Source organism: Leopardus geoffroyi, chromosome A3 (assembly GCF_018350155.1).
Source record: "Leopardus geoffroyi isolate Oge1 chromosome A3, O.geoffroyi_Oge1_pat1.0, whole genome shotgun sequence".
In the NCBI taxonomy this organism is placed as follows: Eukaryota; Metazoa; Chordata; class Mammalia; order Carnivora; family Felidae; genus Leopardus; species Leopardus geoffroyi.
The window spans coordinates 21211738-21230573 of record NC_059336.1 but is presented as its reverse complement, the minus strand read 5'-3'; the positions used below and the strand labels follow the sequence as shown (position 1 = coordinate 21230573).

The following is an 18836-nucleotide window of genomic DNA, read 5'->3' as shown; positions in this document are numbered from 1 at the left end:
TGCCCTGTGCACTGTTGTTGAGTCAGGCTTGGTGCTCAGGCCGGTGGGGTGGGGAGTGTAGCCCTGTGCGGGTGCCCATTGTGCTCACTGTGGCTGCTGTGGTCTGTGCCTGGTGGAATGCTGTGCTTCTTGTTACTAATGCTTAGTTGTTTTCCCTCCCTGTGGGATGTGGCATTGGGGTTATATCCTAGCTCTTAATACAGATTCAGCTGCTGGGCTCCTGATCCGCAGCATTCATCTCGTCACCCAAAGACTCAACTCCCAGTGGCGGCAAGACATGAGCATATCACTGGCAGCTCTAGAGCTCCTCTCTGGCCTGGCAAAGGTGAGGGGACCAGGTGTCGTATTTTAGCCTGACAGCTTTGGACCGTCACTCTTTTTCCCGTATCTCCTGACAGTGGTGGTTATACTCAAACATAGTTTATGTCTAGAGTGTGCAAAAAGGAGCCTTCAAGTGAAATTTTACAAAGTGAACTTTATTTGTTTTTAATAAGTTCAAAGAGTGAATTATATTTTTGTTGTTAGTTTACAGGAAACATCTCAGTACTTCCTATTTATTTGCAAATGATAATAGAATGCTTGTTGATTTTGTATATGCTATATAATACCCTTAAATTTTCAGCGTGACATTTTATGCCATTGTAGGATCATCAAATTTTAATAAGTACATGGGAAAATGGGCACAAATCTCAAAATATTTATGCTGAGTACAAGAAGCCAGACCCTCTCCCCTCAAAAAAAGAGTACAATACTATATGATTTTATTTGTATAAAACTCTAGAAAATGCAGGCTAACCTGTAATGACAGAAGGTAGATCAGTAGTAACCTAGGGAAGGGGCATAAAGGAGTGGGAGAAAGGATTAGCAAGGTGCATGAGGATATTTTGGGGGGTGATTGATATGTCCACTACTTTGATTGTGCTGATAGTTCACAGGTATATACTTTGGCCACAATTTATCAAATTTTTCACTTTCAATATGTGTAGTATCCTCTATGTTAATTGTACCTCTGAGCAGGTACATAGAACTTCGTAGCCCATAGAGCCTCACTGTAGGGTTGGGTTAGGGGCTTCAGAGGCTTCAGAAATGGGCACACGTTCCATTGCCAGCTCTCCTTCTGATATCTGGCAATGATGAAGTTTAGGTTTTAGGCAGTGAAGAAATATGCTAAAATGAAATACTGTTTTAGGGTTTGAAAAATGCCTTCTTTATAGAGTATTATGTGATACATCTGAAATATTCTGTTCCTCTGTAGAAATACCATTTTTTTTTTTTTAATACCATTGTAAAAAATAAGGCTTTCTATGGTGTATCACAGCGTCAGAAAGGCTGGGCTTCGGCGCAGATACTTTGAAAGCGGTACGGTGGTTCCTGGCTAACTGTGTTCCCCGTGTGACTGTGTTCAGGTGAAGGTGATGGTGGACTCTGGAGACCGGAAGCGAGCCATCAGCTCCGTGTGCAGCTACATTGTGTACCAGTGTAGTCGGCCAGCTCCTCTTCACTCCCGGGATCTGCACTCCATGATAGTAGCGGCTTTTCAGTGTCTCTGTGTCTGGCTGACAGAGCACCCTGATATGCTTGATGAAAAGGTTAGTTTACTAGATCTGTTGTTTGTTTGTTTTTGAGAGAGAGCAGGTGCATGTACACTGCTCGCACATAAGCCAGGGAGGGGGAAAGGGAGAGGGAAAGAAGAGAATCTTAAGCAGGCTCCACATCTAGCACCGAGCCTGACACAGGGCTTGAGCTCATGACATGAGCCAGACACTTAACTGACTGAGCCACCCAGGCGCCCCAAGTTTACTAGATCTTAAAACGGGGAGAAGAAACAAAAATGTATGCTGGGAAAATCCCTCTTAAAAGAGAATCTTTAAGGTGGGGGAGATGGGAAAATGGGTGATGGGCATTGAGGAGGGCACTTGTTGGGAGGAGCACTCGGTGTTGTATGTAAATGTCAAACCATGGGAATCTACCCCAAAAACCAAGGGCACACTTTACACACTGTATGTTAGCCGATTTAACAATAAGTTATGTTAAAAAAAAGAATCTTTAAATACATTATTGCATACTTACACCGAATATAGTTGTAATATTTTAGGAGAACACTTGTTCTTTTGAGCACAACTCAATAATTGTCATCATGCTTATATTTGGTTGCAAATTAACCCATAGAAAAGTTCTTTTTTATTATTATTATTATTTAAAAAAATATTATTTTTAACATTTATTTATTATTGAGAGACAGAGAGAGACAGAGCATGAGCAGGGGAGGGGCAGAGAGAAAGGGAGACCCAGAATGTGAAGCAGGCTCCAGGCTCTGAGCTCTCAGCACAGAACCCAATGCGGGGCTTGAACTCACGAACCACAAGATTATGACCTGAGCTGAAGTCTGATGCTTTAACTGACTGAGCCACCCCAGGCACCCCTAAAAGTTCTTTTGAAAAATGTAGCTTTCACCTCTTTGACCGTGGCTGCAGCAACTTCTTACTTGACATGTCTCTAAAGGCAGGAGAAATAAAAGCAGAAATGAACTGTTGGGACCTCATGAAGATAAAAAGTTTCTGCACAGCAAAGGAAACAATCAACAAAACTAAAAGACAACCAGTGGAATGGGAGAAGATATTTGCAAATGACACACCAGATGAGGGGTTAGTATCCAAAATCTGTAAAGACCTTAGCAAACTAAAATTAAAAAAAAAAAAAAAAAAAAAGAACTTACCAAACTCAATACCTGAAAAACAATAATCCAGTGAAGAAATGGGCAGAAGACATGAATGGACACTTTTCCAAAGAAGACATCCAGATGGCTAACAGTAACAGACACATGAAAAGATGCTTAACATAGCTCATCATCAGGGAAATACAAATCAAAACCATTGAGATACCACCTGACATTGGTCAGAATGGCTAAAATTAACAACTCAGGAAACAATAGATGTTGACAAGGATGTGGAGAAAGGGGAACCCTCTTGCACTGTTGGTGGGAATGCAAACTGATGCAGCCACTCTGGAAAACAGTGTGGAAGTTCCTCAAAAAATTAAAAATAGAACTACCCTACAACCCAGCAATAACACTACTAGGAATTTATCCAAAGGATACAGGAGTGCCGATTCGAAGGGGCACATGTACCCCAGTGTTTATAGCAGTGCTATTGACAATAGCCAAAGTATGGAAAGAGCCCAAATATCCATCAACTAATGAATGGATAAAGAAGATGTGGTGTGATGGAATACTACTTGGTGATGAAAAAGAATGAAGTCCTGCCATTTGCAACAACGTGGATGGAACTGGAGGGTATTATGCTAAGTGATATAAGTCAGAGACAGATACAGGTTTTCACTCATGTGGAATTTGAGAAACTTAACAGAAAACCATAGGGGAAGGGAAGGGGAAAAAAGTTACAAACAGGGAAGCAAACCATAAGAGACTTAAATACAGAGAACAGACTGAGGGTTGTTGGGGGTGGAGGGTTGGAGGGGGGGCAGGGAAAATGGGTGATGGGCATTGAGGTGGGGTGAGCATAGGCGTTGCATGTAAGTGATGAATCACGGAAATCTACTCCGGAAGCCAAGATTATACTGTATACACTGTATGTTAGTTAACTTAACAATAAATTACAAAATAAATATTAAAAAAAAAAGTTGTAACCTTTTCTCTCTCTGCCCTTCCCCCCACTCGCGTGCACATGTACTTTCTATCTCTCTTAAATGAAAATAAAAGGAAAGAAAGTTGGAATCTTGACTAATTTATCTGAAGTATTAAGAATATTATTTTTTGAAAGGATGTGGTAGCCTCAAGATGACCAGTGGGCACTTTGGTCACCCATTGCCAAATTCCGAAGGACAGTTGGTATCCCGGCTGCAAAACTAGAGCATAAATTGCCGTAAAGTTTGCCTGTATATAAAAATTTCATTTCGGGCCCCTAGATGGCTCAGTCAATTAAGTATCCCAACTCTTGATCTCAGCTCAGGTCTTGATCTCAGGGTCTTGAGTTCAAGCCCTGTGTTGGGCTCTAAGCTGGGCATGAAGCCTCCTTAAAAAAAATTCATTTCACACATGTGTTCCATTTTCAAGTAGGCACAGGTATCTAGGCTGATTTCTCTTGCCATTGTTCCATGTTATATCTTCCTTATAGGGAGACAGGCAGTTATCAAGAATTCATAGTATAAGTAAGAGATTATCAGGCTCATTGAATATTTATGGAGAGCTTTATATAGTTCTTAAAATAATACTGTTGATTAAATCTTCACTTTTTTTTTTTTTTTAAAACGTTTATTTTTGCAAGAGAGAGTATGAGTGAGGTAGGAGCAGAGAGAGGAGGCAGAGGATCCGAAGCAGGCTCTGTGCTGACAGCAGTAAGCCTGATGCAGGGCTCGAACTCATGAACCATGAGATCATGACCTGAGCTGAAGTCAGACAGATGCTCAACCTACTGAGCCACCCAAATATTAGTGCCCCAAATATTAGTTATTTTCATTATGGCTTCTAAAGTTATGATACCAGGAATTGCTTTAAAATGTCAGTAACTGATAAATTTCCCTTTGGATAATTTTTAAAATTTTTTTTTAGTGTTTATTAACTTGAGAGAGAGAGACAGACAGACAGGGTCTGAGAGGGCAAGGGACAGATAGAGGGAGACACAGAATCCGAAGCAGGCTCCAGGCTCTGAGCTGTCAGCACAGAGCCCAATGTGGGGCTTGAACCCACAAACCGTGAGATCATGACCTGAGCCGAACGCTTAACCTACTGAGCCACCCAGGCGTCCCTGGATAATCTCATGTATCTTAAACCACTCTAGGTTTAACTGAATTACTGTTGTGTCTCTTTAACTTGGGCTTTCATAATTTTATTGTCTGTGGTAATTTTATAAGAATTGTGACTGATAAAATAGTATGGAATTTATCATTACTTATTTAATTCTGAACACTCAAATTCAGTTCTTTAAAGAGAAATTGGGGTGGGGGCAAGGTTTATTATTGTGAAATTAATATCCACCTATGAAAGTGAGAAAGAAACTGGAGCCTGTCAGCAAAATACCACCACTATTAGTATTTTGATGTATTTCCCTGTCTTCTCAGGTGTATTACAAAAACTGATCTGCCTTTCCTGCTTCTAGGATTGTCTTAAGGAAGTATTGGAGATTGTGGAACTGGGAATTTCAGGAAGTAAGTCCAAGAACAGTGAGCAAGAGGTCAAGTACAAAGGAGATAAGGAGCCAAACCCCGCATCTATGAGGGTAAAGGATGCTGCGGAAGCCACCCTAACATGGTATGAAAGTGACTGCACAGGGATTGTGCCTAGGAATTAGGATGGGGTTAGCGGTCATCCCTGTTGTTTCTTCTCCTCCCCAGTTGTTCAGCATTAAGCGATGCAACCTCTCAAGGTACTTTTTCTCTAGAAAAAAATGGAAAAGAAAAACTTGTCTTGGGGACGTTTTAAAAGAAGCCAGGGACGTGGGGCTGAGAGTTTGGGTCCTTATTTTTCTGGGCTGGTTGGCATTGATCGAAGTCCTACCATGTTAGAGCTAGAAAGGATCTTGGAGAGCCTTACTTATCTCTTCACTTTGGTGTCTGAGTCCCGAGAAGGGATCTGCCTGTGGTCTCCTGCTTCTTCGCTTAGTGGTCTGTACTGTGTTACATTTATAGTATGTATTAGACGTTCATTCAGTCAGGACTTATGAGCTCCCTCTTACGAACTTATAATAGGATTGTAAAGATAAATCAGATTCAGCCACCATCCTCAAAGAGCTTCTTGTCCAAAAGGGCAGATAAGACATGAGCACAAGAGCTATAATATTAGGTGGAGAATACGTGCTGCAAGAGAAGAGGTATAATAACATGCTGGCAGGAGGAAATGAATACTTCCAGATGGAGGGAAATCAAGATGACACTGGACCTGACTTTTACAGGATGGATGAAGAAGTTTCACCAAAAGCTAGATACAGAGTGGTTAAGAAGGCAGCAAGAGATTTCTTTTCTAATCATTTTGGTCGTGAAGGGATAGAGACAGGTCGGAACCTTAGAGAAATAGCAGAGAGAGCTGAGAGAGTTTACATTTGGCTGGTAAGTGAGGACGGTGGAAGAAGGGACAGAAGGCAGTTTAGGCACATTGTGGACTGAAGGGAAGAGTTAAGTGGGGAAGATCGGAATCACATACAGATGGAAAGATGGAGCCTATGAAAAGGTAAGTGTGGATGAAGACCCAGAAAACATAATAGAGGGAAGGAGGATGTCCAGTCAGTCTGGGTTGGCTCATCTTGGTCTTCCTAATAAAGTGGTAGGCCTTCGTTAGCCTCTACTTTTGTGATAGTCTAATAAAAGTTTCATTTTTATTTTTAAAAACTTGATGTTTACATTGAGCCGAAATCTCTCCCGCTTTAGCTTCGACCCATTGGTGGAAGACTCCTTGCAGATTTGTACGTAGATCAGCCCTTACCAAGATTCCAGAATCTTTTTGGTGATCTGTTCATAACTTGGGGCAGGCACAGTCAAGTTGGATTTATTTCTCTTCTTCACGGGCTTTGGTCATTTAGTACATTTTTAGAAGCACACATGCTTTATTTTAGTCCTCCTCACTGCACTAACTGGGCTTCCAGTGCACCTCTGGAGGTTTGGCTCTTAGCTAGAAAATCAGAAAAATGGGCATGCAGCTGTTTAAGCATGTACTTACACAGACGGTTGAGTACTAGAAATAATAAAAGTTCAGAGGGAAGACCATATGAGAGGTGGGCTAGACTGAAAAGCTTTATGAAAGAACTGAGCCTTGATGTGTGCCTGAAAGAGTAAGAAGGATATGGAGAGAAAGAAAAGGGGAGAGCATTTCTTACTGGGAACTCTGTATCATACAAAAGTCAGTTTGCTGCAATCCTAGCCTGGGTAGGGCATTCCTAGGAGAGTATGCCGGAGAGCGAGCATTGGATATGTACTCAGAATGAGGAGTGAACCTGGGATGCTTCTGGGCAGCCTAGCCAGTGGTTATCTAGGTGACTCATCTGTTTTATCTGCATCTGTCCTGTCACTGCTGGCAACTCCACAAATGGTATTTCCAGTTACCAGTCTTGAAGAGTGCCCTGAAGAGTACTGTCATCATGAAACCTGTCCCAAACCAGAGCTCTTCGTTCCCTCAAAATTACTGCTTTATGTCAGTATCACTGCTGGTTTTCGGCTATACAAACACAGACCTTTAGCTTTTTTCCTGATTTATCTCTGCTTTATCTGTCACTCCCCATGTGAAGCCAGTGACTGAGTCCAGTGGACTTTATTTTTGGAAGTATTTCTTTCCCCTCTAACCTCAGCATCCTAGTCTAGACTCTTCTCACTTCTTGCCTAATTTCTATGTTTTTAATCTCACCCTTTCTGTTCATCTTGCATTCCATTTTTGAACTCATCCTTGGGCACTTTTTTTTTTTTTTTTTTTTTTTTTTTTTACTGCTCGAGTGGTTGAAAACTGAATAGATCTGTTTCCTGCCATGTTGTCTGAACTCCTTGTCTGATTGTCAAGGCCCTCCTTATCCTGTCCCCACTCACACTGATCTTTCTCAGCACATCCTTTCTGCCATAATAGAACCTGGCAGGCCATTTGTGGCTGTGAACCGAGCATGTTCTTACCTGTCTCTGTGTATTCCCTGGGTTTCAGGACTTCTGTCTTTTCCCCTCGGTCACATCCTTCACTGCTTAGTGCTCATATCAAATGTAGCTACCTCCATGGCACCTTCTTTGGTTATTCTGCTTCTGAATGATGACTCTTTTCTGTGCTTTTGTGCTCATTCAGTCAGACCCGATTGCACAGCACGGAATTCTATACTGTCATGATCGTATCTGGTTATATTTGATACACGCTAGTGTCGTCTCCCCAACTTGGGTAGAGTCCACATTTCCTTCTTTAACACTTCTCACAGTGCTCAGAATAGTAGGCAGTTATGAAGTGTAGACTGGCTAGTTGGGTGTTTTCTCCTTAGTGTACTATACAAATTCAGAATTAGGACTCTTGCAAGTCGTTTTGGCAGCCCCTCTGCTTAAGCAACTCGTAAGGCCTTCCAGGTTATTCGGCCTCTAATTTGGCGATAGTCTAACCCCTAAGGCTCCCATTTCATTTTTATTTTTAAAAACTCGATGTTTACACTGAGCTGAACTCTCCCACTTTAGCTTCCACCCATTTGTTCTAATTCAAACTTTTGGTAGTGGAATCCTCTTTCCAGGCAGTAATGACATCTGAAGGTAATGCTTATGAAGATGGTGATTTGTTTCTGCCAGTACCTTAAGCTGTTTGTCATATGACAGAGATTCAAGTACCTTTATCGTCCTGGTCATTCTCTCAATGGTGTGGGTTTGGGTTTGACTAAGTACCTCTTAAAGGTGGTTTGCTGAGTAAAATATTCTCCGTGAGGGTGGATGATCTTTACACTCTCTAGGATATTGTATTTTCATTAAAATGTACTTGGCGACCGCATTGGGTTTTTGAGAACTTGATAGTTTGCGTCAAGTCAACTAAAACTGGAGTCTTTCACACGTTTATTTTTTGTCTGCTTTTCTCATCCTGTACTTCCTTGTTTGGGGGTATTTGTATCTATAGAACTTTACATTTAAACCTGAGATCTCTTCATGTAAGATTTGCCTCATTATTTGGATCCCAACTTTTCCTCTGACATATTAACTCTGCAGCTCAACTTTTGGTCAATGAGCCTGTTCTGTGTGTCCTAGTCAAAGACACTGATGAAAACATTGAAAAGAGACTCACAAAGCACATTATCAGAGATTTTCATTCAGGTTGACCGGGATTTTTTAATGTTGTCTAGAAGTTTATCCTGGTACACTGTCAAATACTTGCATGGTCCATATATTTTGCGACATCTGTCTCTGCCCCATTTTAGAAAAACAAAGTCAAGTTTTCCTGTTTCTAGTCTGCTGGTATTCCACCCGTTTTCGACAATTCCTTAAAGGCTTGAACTCACCATCAGATTCTCCTGGTCTTTGAAATTTTTGGACAGTTCTCCTAAGAGAAGAGAAAATGGATAGAAAACATCTGCTGAGCAATGTTGCCTTCCATTATCAGAGATATTTGGGTTTCGGTACTAGAATGAAAGGGAAAGGGAGAGGCTACTACTCAAGGATCGAGATGACAAAAATGGTGTTGGGGAGTATTCGTTTTCCCAATGAAGTGCATATGAAGGGTCAGGTGATATTAGGACCACAAGGTAAAATTTTTATGTTTTCATTAAAAGAGACTTTCTCTCTGTGCTTCAATTGTTTCATTTTAAAATGGGAATAATGTACTTATCTTATCTGTACTTATCTGTTGTTTTGATAGCTCAATAAAAGAATGTGTGTAAAGAATGTATGTAGACCAGTGTCTCATGGTGAGTGCCATATAGAGGTTATTAATTGAATGTATGCAGAAATCTCTATGGACATAAACATTTCTGAATGTTAAGGCTTGTTAAGTTGAATTCTGATTTATGAGGCATTTTTTTCTTATGCATTCGAATTTCATAATTACAGTAGTTCTTTGAGATGTACTATTAGTGCCTCCAGTCTTATCTGTAAAACGAGGATAATGTCTACTCAGGACCGCACAGTGAGAAGGCAGCAGGCCCTGGCTTCTGGTTACTTAAAGATCACGTATCATGTCTGAGCCTGTATTTCCTCATCTGAAAAGTGGAGGTTTGGTGGGTCTTTGGGTCCTTTTCTAGGTCTAGAATGCTTTGGCTAGCATAACCCTGAAACCTGCAACACAGAACATTTTTTAAATATATCTTTAGGAGCTCCATGATTTGGAAGTATGGTTGTCAGGTTCCCTGGGTAGGAAGCTCTGAGAGAAATTTCCTTGCAAGAATCTTACTGGAAAATGCTTTTAGGATCAGTCCCTAGAGGGGGTGAAGGAAGCAGGACTGAGCAGAGGCAAGGACGAATGCGTGCAGGTGCAGCGAAGAGCTCTGGGGCTGGGTTAGGCCTTCAGAGTTCTCTCCGGTTAGGGCCCAGGGGCTGGGGCTTTGGACGCCCACACTGCCCTTGCCCTTTCGCTGGCTGTGGGCTGTCCCAGGACGAAGCTGTGATTCTGGGTGAGCTGGTTCTTGTTGGCTGAGAGCAAGTCCTGGAGAGGGACTCTCACCTGCAAGCTGTGGCCACCATGTCTGCATCTGGGGGAATGGATCTTTCAGTCTTGGGAGGCAGGACAGCACACCAAGCCATCCGCCCCAGGGAGTAAATCTGACTTGCAAAGAGGAAGTGTGGCTGTGGTCACTTAAAAGAGCAGAAGGGCACATTGATGCATGAGGTAAACTTGAGATTTTGCTTTGGGGATTAACTGTTATCTTTTGCATTCTCCATAGTATTATGCAGTTGCTCGGCGCATTTCCTTCACCCAGTGGTCCCGCTTCTCCTTGTAGTCTGGTGAATGAGACCACTTTGATCAAGTACTCCAGGCTGCCAACCATAAATAAACATAGTTTCCGGTACTTTGTCTTGGATAATAGTGTCATCCTGGCAATGCTGGAGCAACCTCTTGGAAATGAACAGAGTAAGTTCCAGCACTTGGGGTCTTCTCCACTGCGAAATCACCGTGTTTTAGCTCCCTGCTAGCAGGCTGCTTCCGGGGTCAGGGACCTGTAGCTACAGAAACAACTGCAGATTCACAGCAACTTCGCATTTGTCAGAGGGTCTTCTAGCTATAGTGACTGAAAAATAGAGGGTCAGAAAATAGAATATACATAGTAAATAGAATCTTTTAGAGGCTCTTTTATGTATCTGAAATACTAGAACTAAAGTAGTTCTACAAAAAGTTTGTTTTAATGGGGTATTTTCTCTTGTTTACCATGTATAAAAATTACTGTTACTCTTCTTGAACTTTGGATCCTGCCCTTCTCCTCTCCTGGCCCCCACTCCACATTGTTCTTTTTCAGTTAATGGTGCCACCCAAACAGACTGGAAATTTGAGGAGTCCTCTTGGCCTGCCCCTTCCTGTTTCTCCCTTACATAATTGGTGTCCAATTGCTCATTGACTCTTGAATCTTTTTTTTTCTCTGCCTCCCTCCCAATACATCCAAATGTAGGGTCTTATTATTTCTTACTGAGATTATTGCAGTTGCTTCCTACCTGGTCTCATCCCTCTCCTTCTGGTTCTAAAATGTGTTACCCTTCCCTCCATCCTACTTCCTGCCACCATTGTATTCTTCCTCAAATATGGATCTGACCATACCAGTGCCCTCATGAAAACCCTTTAATGATTTTCCACTGATACAACATGCACTGTTTCCCTCCTCAACTTTCTCTCAATTATAAGCTGTCTCAAGGTAGATTACCACTGCAACCCAGGCTACTCAAAGTACGTATATATTTTTTTAAGTTTATTTATTTATTTTGAGAGAGAGAGAGCCAGCAGGAGATGGGGCAGAGATGGAGAGAGAAAGAATCCCAAGCAGGCTCTGCACTGTCAGCACAAAGCCTAACGCAGGGCTCGAACTCACGAACCGTGAGATCGTAACCTGAGCCGAAAGCAAGAGTCGGGTGCTTAACCAGCTGACCACCCAGGTGCCCCAAAGTACATTTTTTTCCTGTTGGTAATCAGAATCAGCCAGTATGTAAAGGAAGCATCTTCTCATGCTTATGAGAAAGTGACGGTTATAGAATTTTGGGGCATAGAGAATCCAGGGAATCACCTCGTGTTCAATTCCCTGATTTACAGGTGAAGAAACAGAGGCTCGGAGAGGGCCTGTGACTTATTCAGGGTTATTTGAAAAGTACATGGTATGAATGACTAGGACTAGTGTCCAAATTTCCTGAGCCTCATTCTGTCCCTTTATATTGTCCTTACCGCACAGTATAGGATTTTTGCCAGTAAAGACTTGTTACCTTTACAGAGGTGAACAGACTCTTACGGTCCCGTGCAAATTCTGTTGAGGCCATATGAGTAGGATCTCATGAATCTATAGAATGAAAGTGAGACATTTCCCTATCATTCAGAGATTCGTGAATTCCATCACAAGTTTCCACTGTGTGGTGGTAAGATACAGTGACTTTAATGTCAAATAGATGGGGCCTTTAATCATTGCCCAGTTCCAGAAGTGCTGATTCCAACTCTTTCCTGCATGCACTTCTTTCTTCTCTATTCCAGACGTAGGGCTTGCTTGACTTTCTTCCCTGGCTTGTGCCTATTATTCATGATTCCTTCAGCCTCCTACTCCCAAGCCAACTGCTAAGGAGTCTAAAATCCCAGTGTCCCCTCTGGGTTTCCTGGCCTGAGGGGTAAGTGTCAGCCCTCTTCGAGATTCTTTAGGACTCTCCTACGTACTCTCATTCCCAGTCATTTCACTGCATTGGAAGTCTACTAAAAATACAAACAATTGGGATTTTATAGATTTACAAGGACATTTTAATGTTTATTGTAACAGTGTAACAGAAGAAGTGAGAAAGCAAAGTTTGAAAAAGTTTAACTCCACATCAGGACAAAAGGAGGGAATAAGAAGGAGGACCTGGGTCCCTCAGGAAGTCCATCCTGAGTTCTCCCCACCCCCCACCCCCCATTTCCTTCCCCTGAACTTCTGCGGGGATGGACACGAGTGCATAAGGTGTGGGTGAATGCAACATCAGCACTTCAAATACCCATCTGTCTGCACTTAGGTTGTTCTCAATACTGGAAGTTAAGAGTATTGGCTAGTATTTGTTTCCCAAAAATGGAGTTATGTGAGGTAATGTTAGTCAACATGTTGGTGAACATTATTTTATGTACTGTTAAACACGTGGTTCAAAACTACATTATTGGCACACCAAAATTCAGTTTTTCATTTAGAGTAAAGACACACAATTTCCTTTTGAAACAGACTTAAGTTTAAAAAAGAAAGTGGTCGATAGAAAGTAAGATAAGTACTTACAGTTTGAGGATATGGCAGAAACCACAGAGGTGGTACACAAAGGATGAGAGTTTGGGAAACACTGTGCTAGGGCTTTGATTATTAGAGGCTTTATGGTTGATAACAGGTGTATTTTAAGTAGTCGTCATCTGAAATAAAAACTTTTTACACCAATATTTTATTCTAGATGATTTTTTCCCCTCTGTCACTGTGCTGGTCCGGGGAATGTCTGGAAGACTTGCTTGGGCACAACAACTTTGCCTTTTACCCAGAGGAGCAAAAGCAAATCAGAAGGTATCCGTTAGAAGTTACAGGGAAGTGACTAGGAGTGAGCGAGTGTGTGCATGCGAGTGCGCATGTGTGTGTTATGATTTAAAGGTTAAATAACATTCCAACAAAATTCATTAATAAAATAAATATTTTCGATCCTAGCCAGGGTCTCAGTCAGTGGTTCATATCAGAATCATCTTAGGAGCCCGTAATTCCCAGATCCACTGAATTACTCTTTAAAGACATCTTCAAAGCAGGTGTATTTTCAGAAAGCTTTCCAGGTGATTCTCACATCCATTTATGATTAAGAACTACTGTTCTGAGCTGTGGCCTCATTTTTTTATGCAGTGTTAAATATAACAAAACTCAGGTACGTGCCATAAATGAAAAAAAATTGGCCAGACTCTTGATCTCTCAGATAATGGGACTTAGTTTCAAATTATTTTTATGTGACTTATTCCTGTATAGTTGGTAATGTGCTCTGTAATTTTTTTAAATATGCTCTGTAATTTAAATCTTATTTGGGGTGGCATAGTTTATTTTATTTGTAACATTTGTAATTCGGTGAGTAAAATTTGCTCATGGGAGAAAGTTGGAAAATTCAGATAGTAAGAAATTGTAAAGCATCTGTACTCCCACTTTCCAGAAGTAGTCACTCTTAATATTTTAGTAGATTTCCTTACAATCTTTTTTTCCTTTCTGTGCATGATAACATTAAATAGAATTTGAGTCATTTTTGTATACTGTTCTTTTCACTTAGTACAGCATAAGCTTTTACTTATGTTACTAAAAATTCTTTAAAACATCACTTCATAAAGTGTCCCCGGTACTTAAGAGAGACAGTCACAAAATTGAAGCACGGGTCTAAAATCATTTAACATCCTAGGTGTCGCTTTTAGATGTGTTGTCACCCTGTGAGGAGCACGCCTCTGTTTTCGCACATTCTGGCAGCGACACTGTAGGCCACTGGGTCAGCATTCAAGACGGGAGGAAGGAGGAGATCAAGAAAGGAACTAAAATTTATAGATGCTTTAATGTGTACCGTATACATTTTTATTTCATCATTACAACAGCCTTATGATGGATGATTTCCACTTTTCAGATGTGAAAACAGAAGCTGCACAGCTAATACACATTTTAATATGTATTACAATTTGGAGGGATTCGGAGCCATTAGGATCTAGATTTGGTGTTCAGTTGAACTCACTGTCTAGAGAGGCCCAGAGGACATAAACTTACATTTTGTTATATGGGGTGATTTGAGAACTCTTGGGACACAGGGAAGTTTGAGCCTTGATCCCTGAACTGTCTCATCCATTGGTTTACCACTTATTAAGAGAGAGTCAAGCCTGGGGCAGTTAGAGGTATACAGCCCATTTGTCAGTCAGAAAATCTCAGTTGATGAACATTTTTATAAAAGTGAAAGAGTACACTGGTATGCAAGCTATTTACCGTTAGTGTTAGCAGTGGTATTTGCAGATCCTCACTGAGTGCCAGTGTTAGGTAGTCCTAGCAAAACAGGCATTTAAGAGACCAGGGAAATACACGTCATTACAGATGGCACCAAATGTAATACACATAACATTATCTGTTTTATTTTAACAGCTTTTTGTACCTGAACCTCGTCCAATTCCTAAAAATGATGTTGGATTTAAATATACTGTCAAACATCGACCATTTCCTGAAGAGGTGGATAAGATTCCTTTTGTGAAAGCAGATCTGAGCATTCCAGATTTGCATGAAATTGTCACTGAAGAAGTAAGATATTGTCAGCTGTTGTTAAGCGAATGACTAGAAACATTCTTGAACAACCGCCACGGTCTAGACACTGCTTTTTTTGGTGTTATTGGAGATGATTCCTAAGACGACCTAGATCTCTGTCATCCAGGTTACCATGTAGTAAGACAAGTGTAGTTTGTGGCCGATTGAAAGGACCTGGACTCTCTTAGGAGTCACCGGGCTGTCTGGGCTGGCCCATGGTAGGCGTCCACAGGATGGGGCCATGATCAGACTGCAGTGAAGGCTATTGGAGAAGGGAGACCCAATATAGAGACTTTGATGACAGTCCAGGCAGGGGAGAAGGACTAGCTAGCTGACTGATAGTGGAAGTTGAAGCAGATGGAATGTATCGTGGAGGCAGAGCCAATCAGTCTTTGATTGATGAGGGAAGGAAAAGAGCTGAAGAACTTAGATTCCGAACCTCAGTGACAAAGGAGATATCAGTGCTATTTACAGAAATATGGATTCGGTAGAAAAAGGGCAGGTTTGGGAGGACAGGAAAAATTTATGTGATTTTCGATTAATTTAGACAATTATATTAAGTAATTGGTATCTTAGGTCAAAGGAAAAGAATTTTAAGACGTGGGGAACAGAAGTCTGTCAGGGCATGAGAGAACAGAAGGGCAGGAATGGAGGCTGCTTATACCAGCCAGAGAGCTCAGGGAGAAGGTGCCCTGAGCAGGGGCCCCTGGATTTTGGCATGAATGTGCACGTGACCTTTGAGAGCATGTCCAAAGAAGTGTTAAAGTTGGGGACAGAGTATAGAGGTCTGGGTGGTGAATGGTTACTGAGACACAGTGAACATAAACTACACTGTTAGTAGTTAAGGGGAGTATACAGAGTGGATAATAGCATGAGGAAATGGCCTAGCTAAGGCAAGGCAAGGCTAGTTTTTACTTTTCTTTTTTCTTTCTTTTTTTTTTTTTTTTAAACTCACGGATGGGAGGAATGTGAACATGCATAGAGGTGGAAAGGAAGGAAGCAGTGGAGAAGGGCCTATGTCTGCTACCACTGGAAGATGGGCTGGGAACATTATAAGTAATAGAGTAAGGCCCTGGAGGCAGTAGGGTCAAGAGTCTTAATGTGACTGTGTCTAGGAAAGTGGTATTTCTGGCAAGACGGGAGAGAAGGAGATAGCAGGTGGAGGTTCAGAGACATTTAAAGGTGAAAAGGAGGGAAAATGAAGGAGCTTTTGTAAATTTTAATTTTAGTTCTCAGCAGTGATATAGGGAATAAAAGATGGCTCTTAAAATTGCCAGGCAGCCCAGCCCAGGTTAAGTAGCATCGTCTGTAGTGAAATTACTTAACTCACTCTGCTGACTTTACTCAGAAGTCCTTGGGATCTGGAGGCATAAGTAAAAAATTGGAGTGGTGTGGAGATTGATAGAGGTAAGAATGTGGAAGAGTAAGAAACAAGACAGCCATTTATATGTTTAGAAGAGGGTATTAAGATGTTTGATTTGGGATTTAGGCTTGGGTGGGAGGTAGATGAAGCCAGGATGCTAATGGCCTGGGAAAACGGGAGAAGGGATTGAATGCTCACAGTGATGAAAAAGCACAGCTCAGGGAGTGAAGGTGTGGGAGAGCTGCAGGAAGGAGGCTTATGGTTGGAGAAGGGAATTTCAGAATTCTAGCTCTTTAAAGTACAGCATGGCTGAGGTACAAAGTGTGCTTATGGATGGCCAAAGTTGTGAAGGTTGACAAGAGGTGGTAGAAATACAAGCTAGGTTGTTGGAAGAAGCATTGCTTGTCAGAGAGGAGTTTAAACTAGGATTGATGGGAAGGGAGGCAGGGGTGTCAGGGAGCATCTCTGAGAGGAGGGTGGGGTAATCCATATGGACGAAGACTTTAAAACATGAGGGGGCCGCCACTGCAGGACGAAGGTGGACAGGGATCTGGAAGAGGGGGTGACAGCAACAGCGCTGCCCCCTTTCTTGCCTGTTTGAGGGGAAGCAGAATGATTTCATTTACAGCGAGGAGCTGAAGGACATAATTTCTGAGGCTATAGGGGAGTTTTTTTGGTATTTGTTGCAACTTTGAAACCGTGTTTGCTTGGTTGCGTACTCTATTGAATTAAAATTCAGTGTTGATCACTGAAAAGTATTTCATTGCCTTTGTTGCTTAAACCTTTGTTTTCACTTTTAAATTAAGATTAATCCGATTATTTTTATGGTAGCTCCAAAAAAAAGTGAAATACTTGGTTTATTTCAGTTAGAAGAGAGACATGAAAAATTAAGGAATGGCATGGCTCAGCAGATTGCTTACGAAACGCACCTTGAACAGCAAAGTGAGGACGAATTGCAGAAGAGAAGTTTCCCTGATCCGGTTACAGATTGTAAGCCTCCACCTCCTGCCCAGGAATTCCAAACGGCACGCCTCTTCCTTTCACACTTTGGATTTTTGTCCTTAGAAGCATTGAAGGTAATTTTCCTAAACTTCTATGAGTAAATATATTCATAGGTTAATACTGAGTCGATTATAGCTAAAACATTTTAGTGAGGATAGGAGGAATTAAATAAATGTTACTCTGCACGTAAGTAAATGAAATTCTGTGGTGCTGTATGTAGTTTTTACTATACAAGTCCCAGAATGTGCGTCCCATGAATCCTTCCAGAGTTCTGACTGAGGGGGCTGCTTTGATAATACATCCAGCTCTGAAATTTCCTGAGTAATGTGCGACCCGTGTCACATATATAAATGAAATCTACAGGTAATGAGGAAAAGAATGTTAAAAATCTTCCCCTGTCAACGTTTATTACTAAAGTATGGGCTAGAACGGACTCTGCTCTTTCACGCCGCTTTTAAAAAATAACAAGTATTTGTGAGCCAGGAACTTAAGTTGTACAGGTTCTGCGATCAGACTGGTTAGATTGCTTGCCAGCTGCGTGGTCATGGGCAGTTGCCCAGCTTTTCCAAGTCTTAGTTCCTCGTCTATAAAATGGAGATGATAAAAGTGTCTGTCTCATTGTGGTTGTGTAAGATGCTTCATGTTGTACTTAGCAAAAAGCCAAAGCCAGCCTGTAAGGTAAATATTGCCCTTCTTCTTCTTCCTCTTCCTCTTCCTCTTCTCCTCCCCCTTCTCCTCCTCCTCCCTCTCCTCCTCCCCCCTCTCCTCCCCCTTTTCCTTCTCCCCCCTTTCCTCCTCCTCCCTCTCCTCCTCCTCCCTCTCCTCCTCCTCCCTCTCCTCCTCCTCCCGCTCCTCCTCCTCCCGCTCCTCCTCCTCCCACTCCTCCTCCTCCCTCTCCTCCTGCTCCTTCTCCTTTTTTTTTTTTTTTAAGTAGGCTTCACACCCAACACGAGGCTCGAATTCACAGCCCTGAGATCAAGAGTCAAGAGTCACATACTCTATCAACTAAGTCAGCCAGGCGCCCCAATATTGCCATTATTCTTAATTCTATTATCCTTAAAACGGTTTTACAAGGAAAGTGATACTGTCCCTACTTTGCAACTATGGAAACAGGCTCAAAAATGTGAAATAGCTTGCCTGAGGTGGATTTGGGGTTAGTACTAAGGCCTCTTTGTTTTGAAAAACACAGCTCAAGATTGCCAGGCAAGAGATTGCTTATTGCACAAGTTGTCCCCTGCCCTCACTCCCTAGCAGCTACTTGGTTGAAGGCCGTGTAACTTTTTTGGAAAGCAGGGACAGCATTGCTGATTTTGGATTTCAGCGCGTAGATGGAAAACATTCTGTGTTGTAGAAAAGTGAGTTGGTGATGGGGAGTATGAACATTAAAAACTTTTAAAATGCAGAAGAAAAGAGAAGAGAGAGGAAAATAATGAGAAATACAGTGGCAAATATGGAAGGCAAGGAACAAAGATACAACCTGCAAATGATTAGTGATATTCCTAGTGGCGAAAATTGAACAGAGTAGAAGCAGTAAATAAGAATATACTAGAAGAAAATTATTACATTCTGTGGACTAAAAGGAGGTAAGAACCCTGATG

General features: G+C 41.7%; 1 protein-coding gene across 7 annotated transcripts in view; it reads left to right on the top strand.

The window, feature by feature from the left end:
* RALGAPB (Ral GTPase activating protein non-catalytic subunit beta) overlaps nt 1-18836 on the top strand; it is an 88891-nt gene that overhangs the window by 47289 nt on the left and 22766 nt on the right. For 4 of the 7 annotated variants that reach the window (XM_045444624.1, XM_045444623.1, XM_045444620.1 and 1 more), the window contains 7 exons: nt 192-325; nt 1407-1589; nt 5115-5266; nt 10326-10513; nt 13030-13136; nt 14718-14870; nt 17103-17312. In XM_045444624.1, the coding sequence (XP_045300580.1) occupies nt 192-325; nt 1407-1589; nt 5115-5266; nt 10326-10513; nt 13030-13136; nt 14718-14870; nt 17103-17312 (1127 nt within the window). The remainder of the gene's footprint in view (nt 1-191; nt 326-1406; nt 1590-5114; nt 5267-10325; nt 10514-13029; nt 13137-14717; nt 14871-17102; nt 17313-18836) is intronic. The other 3 variants (XM_045444625.1, XM_045444622.1, XM_045444621.1) reach the window with 1 other exon arrangement.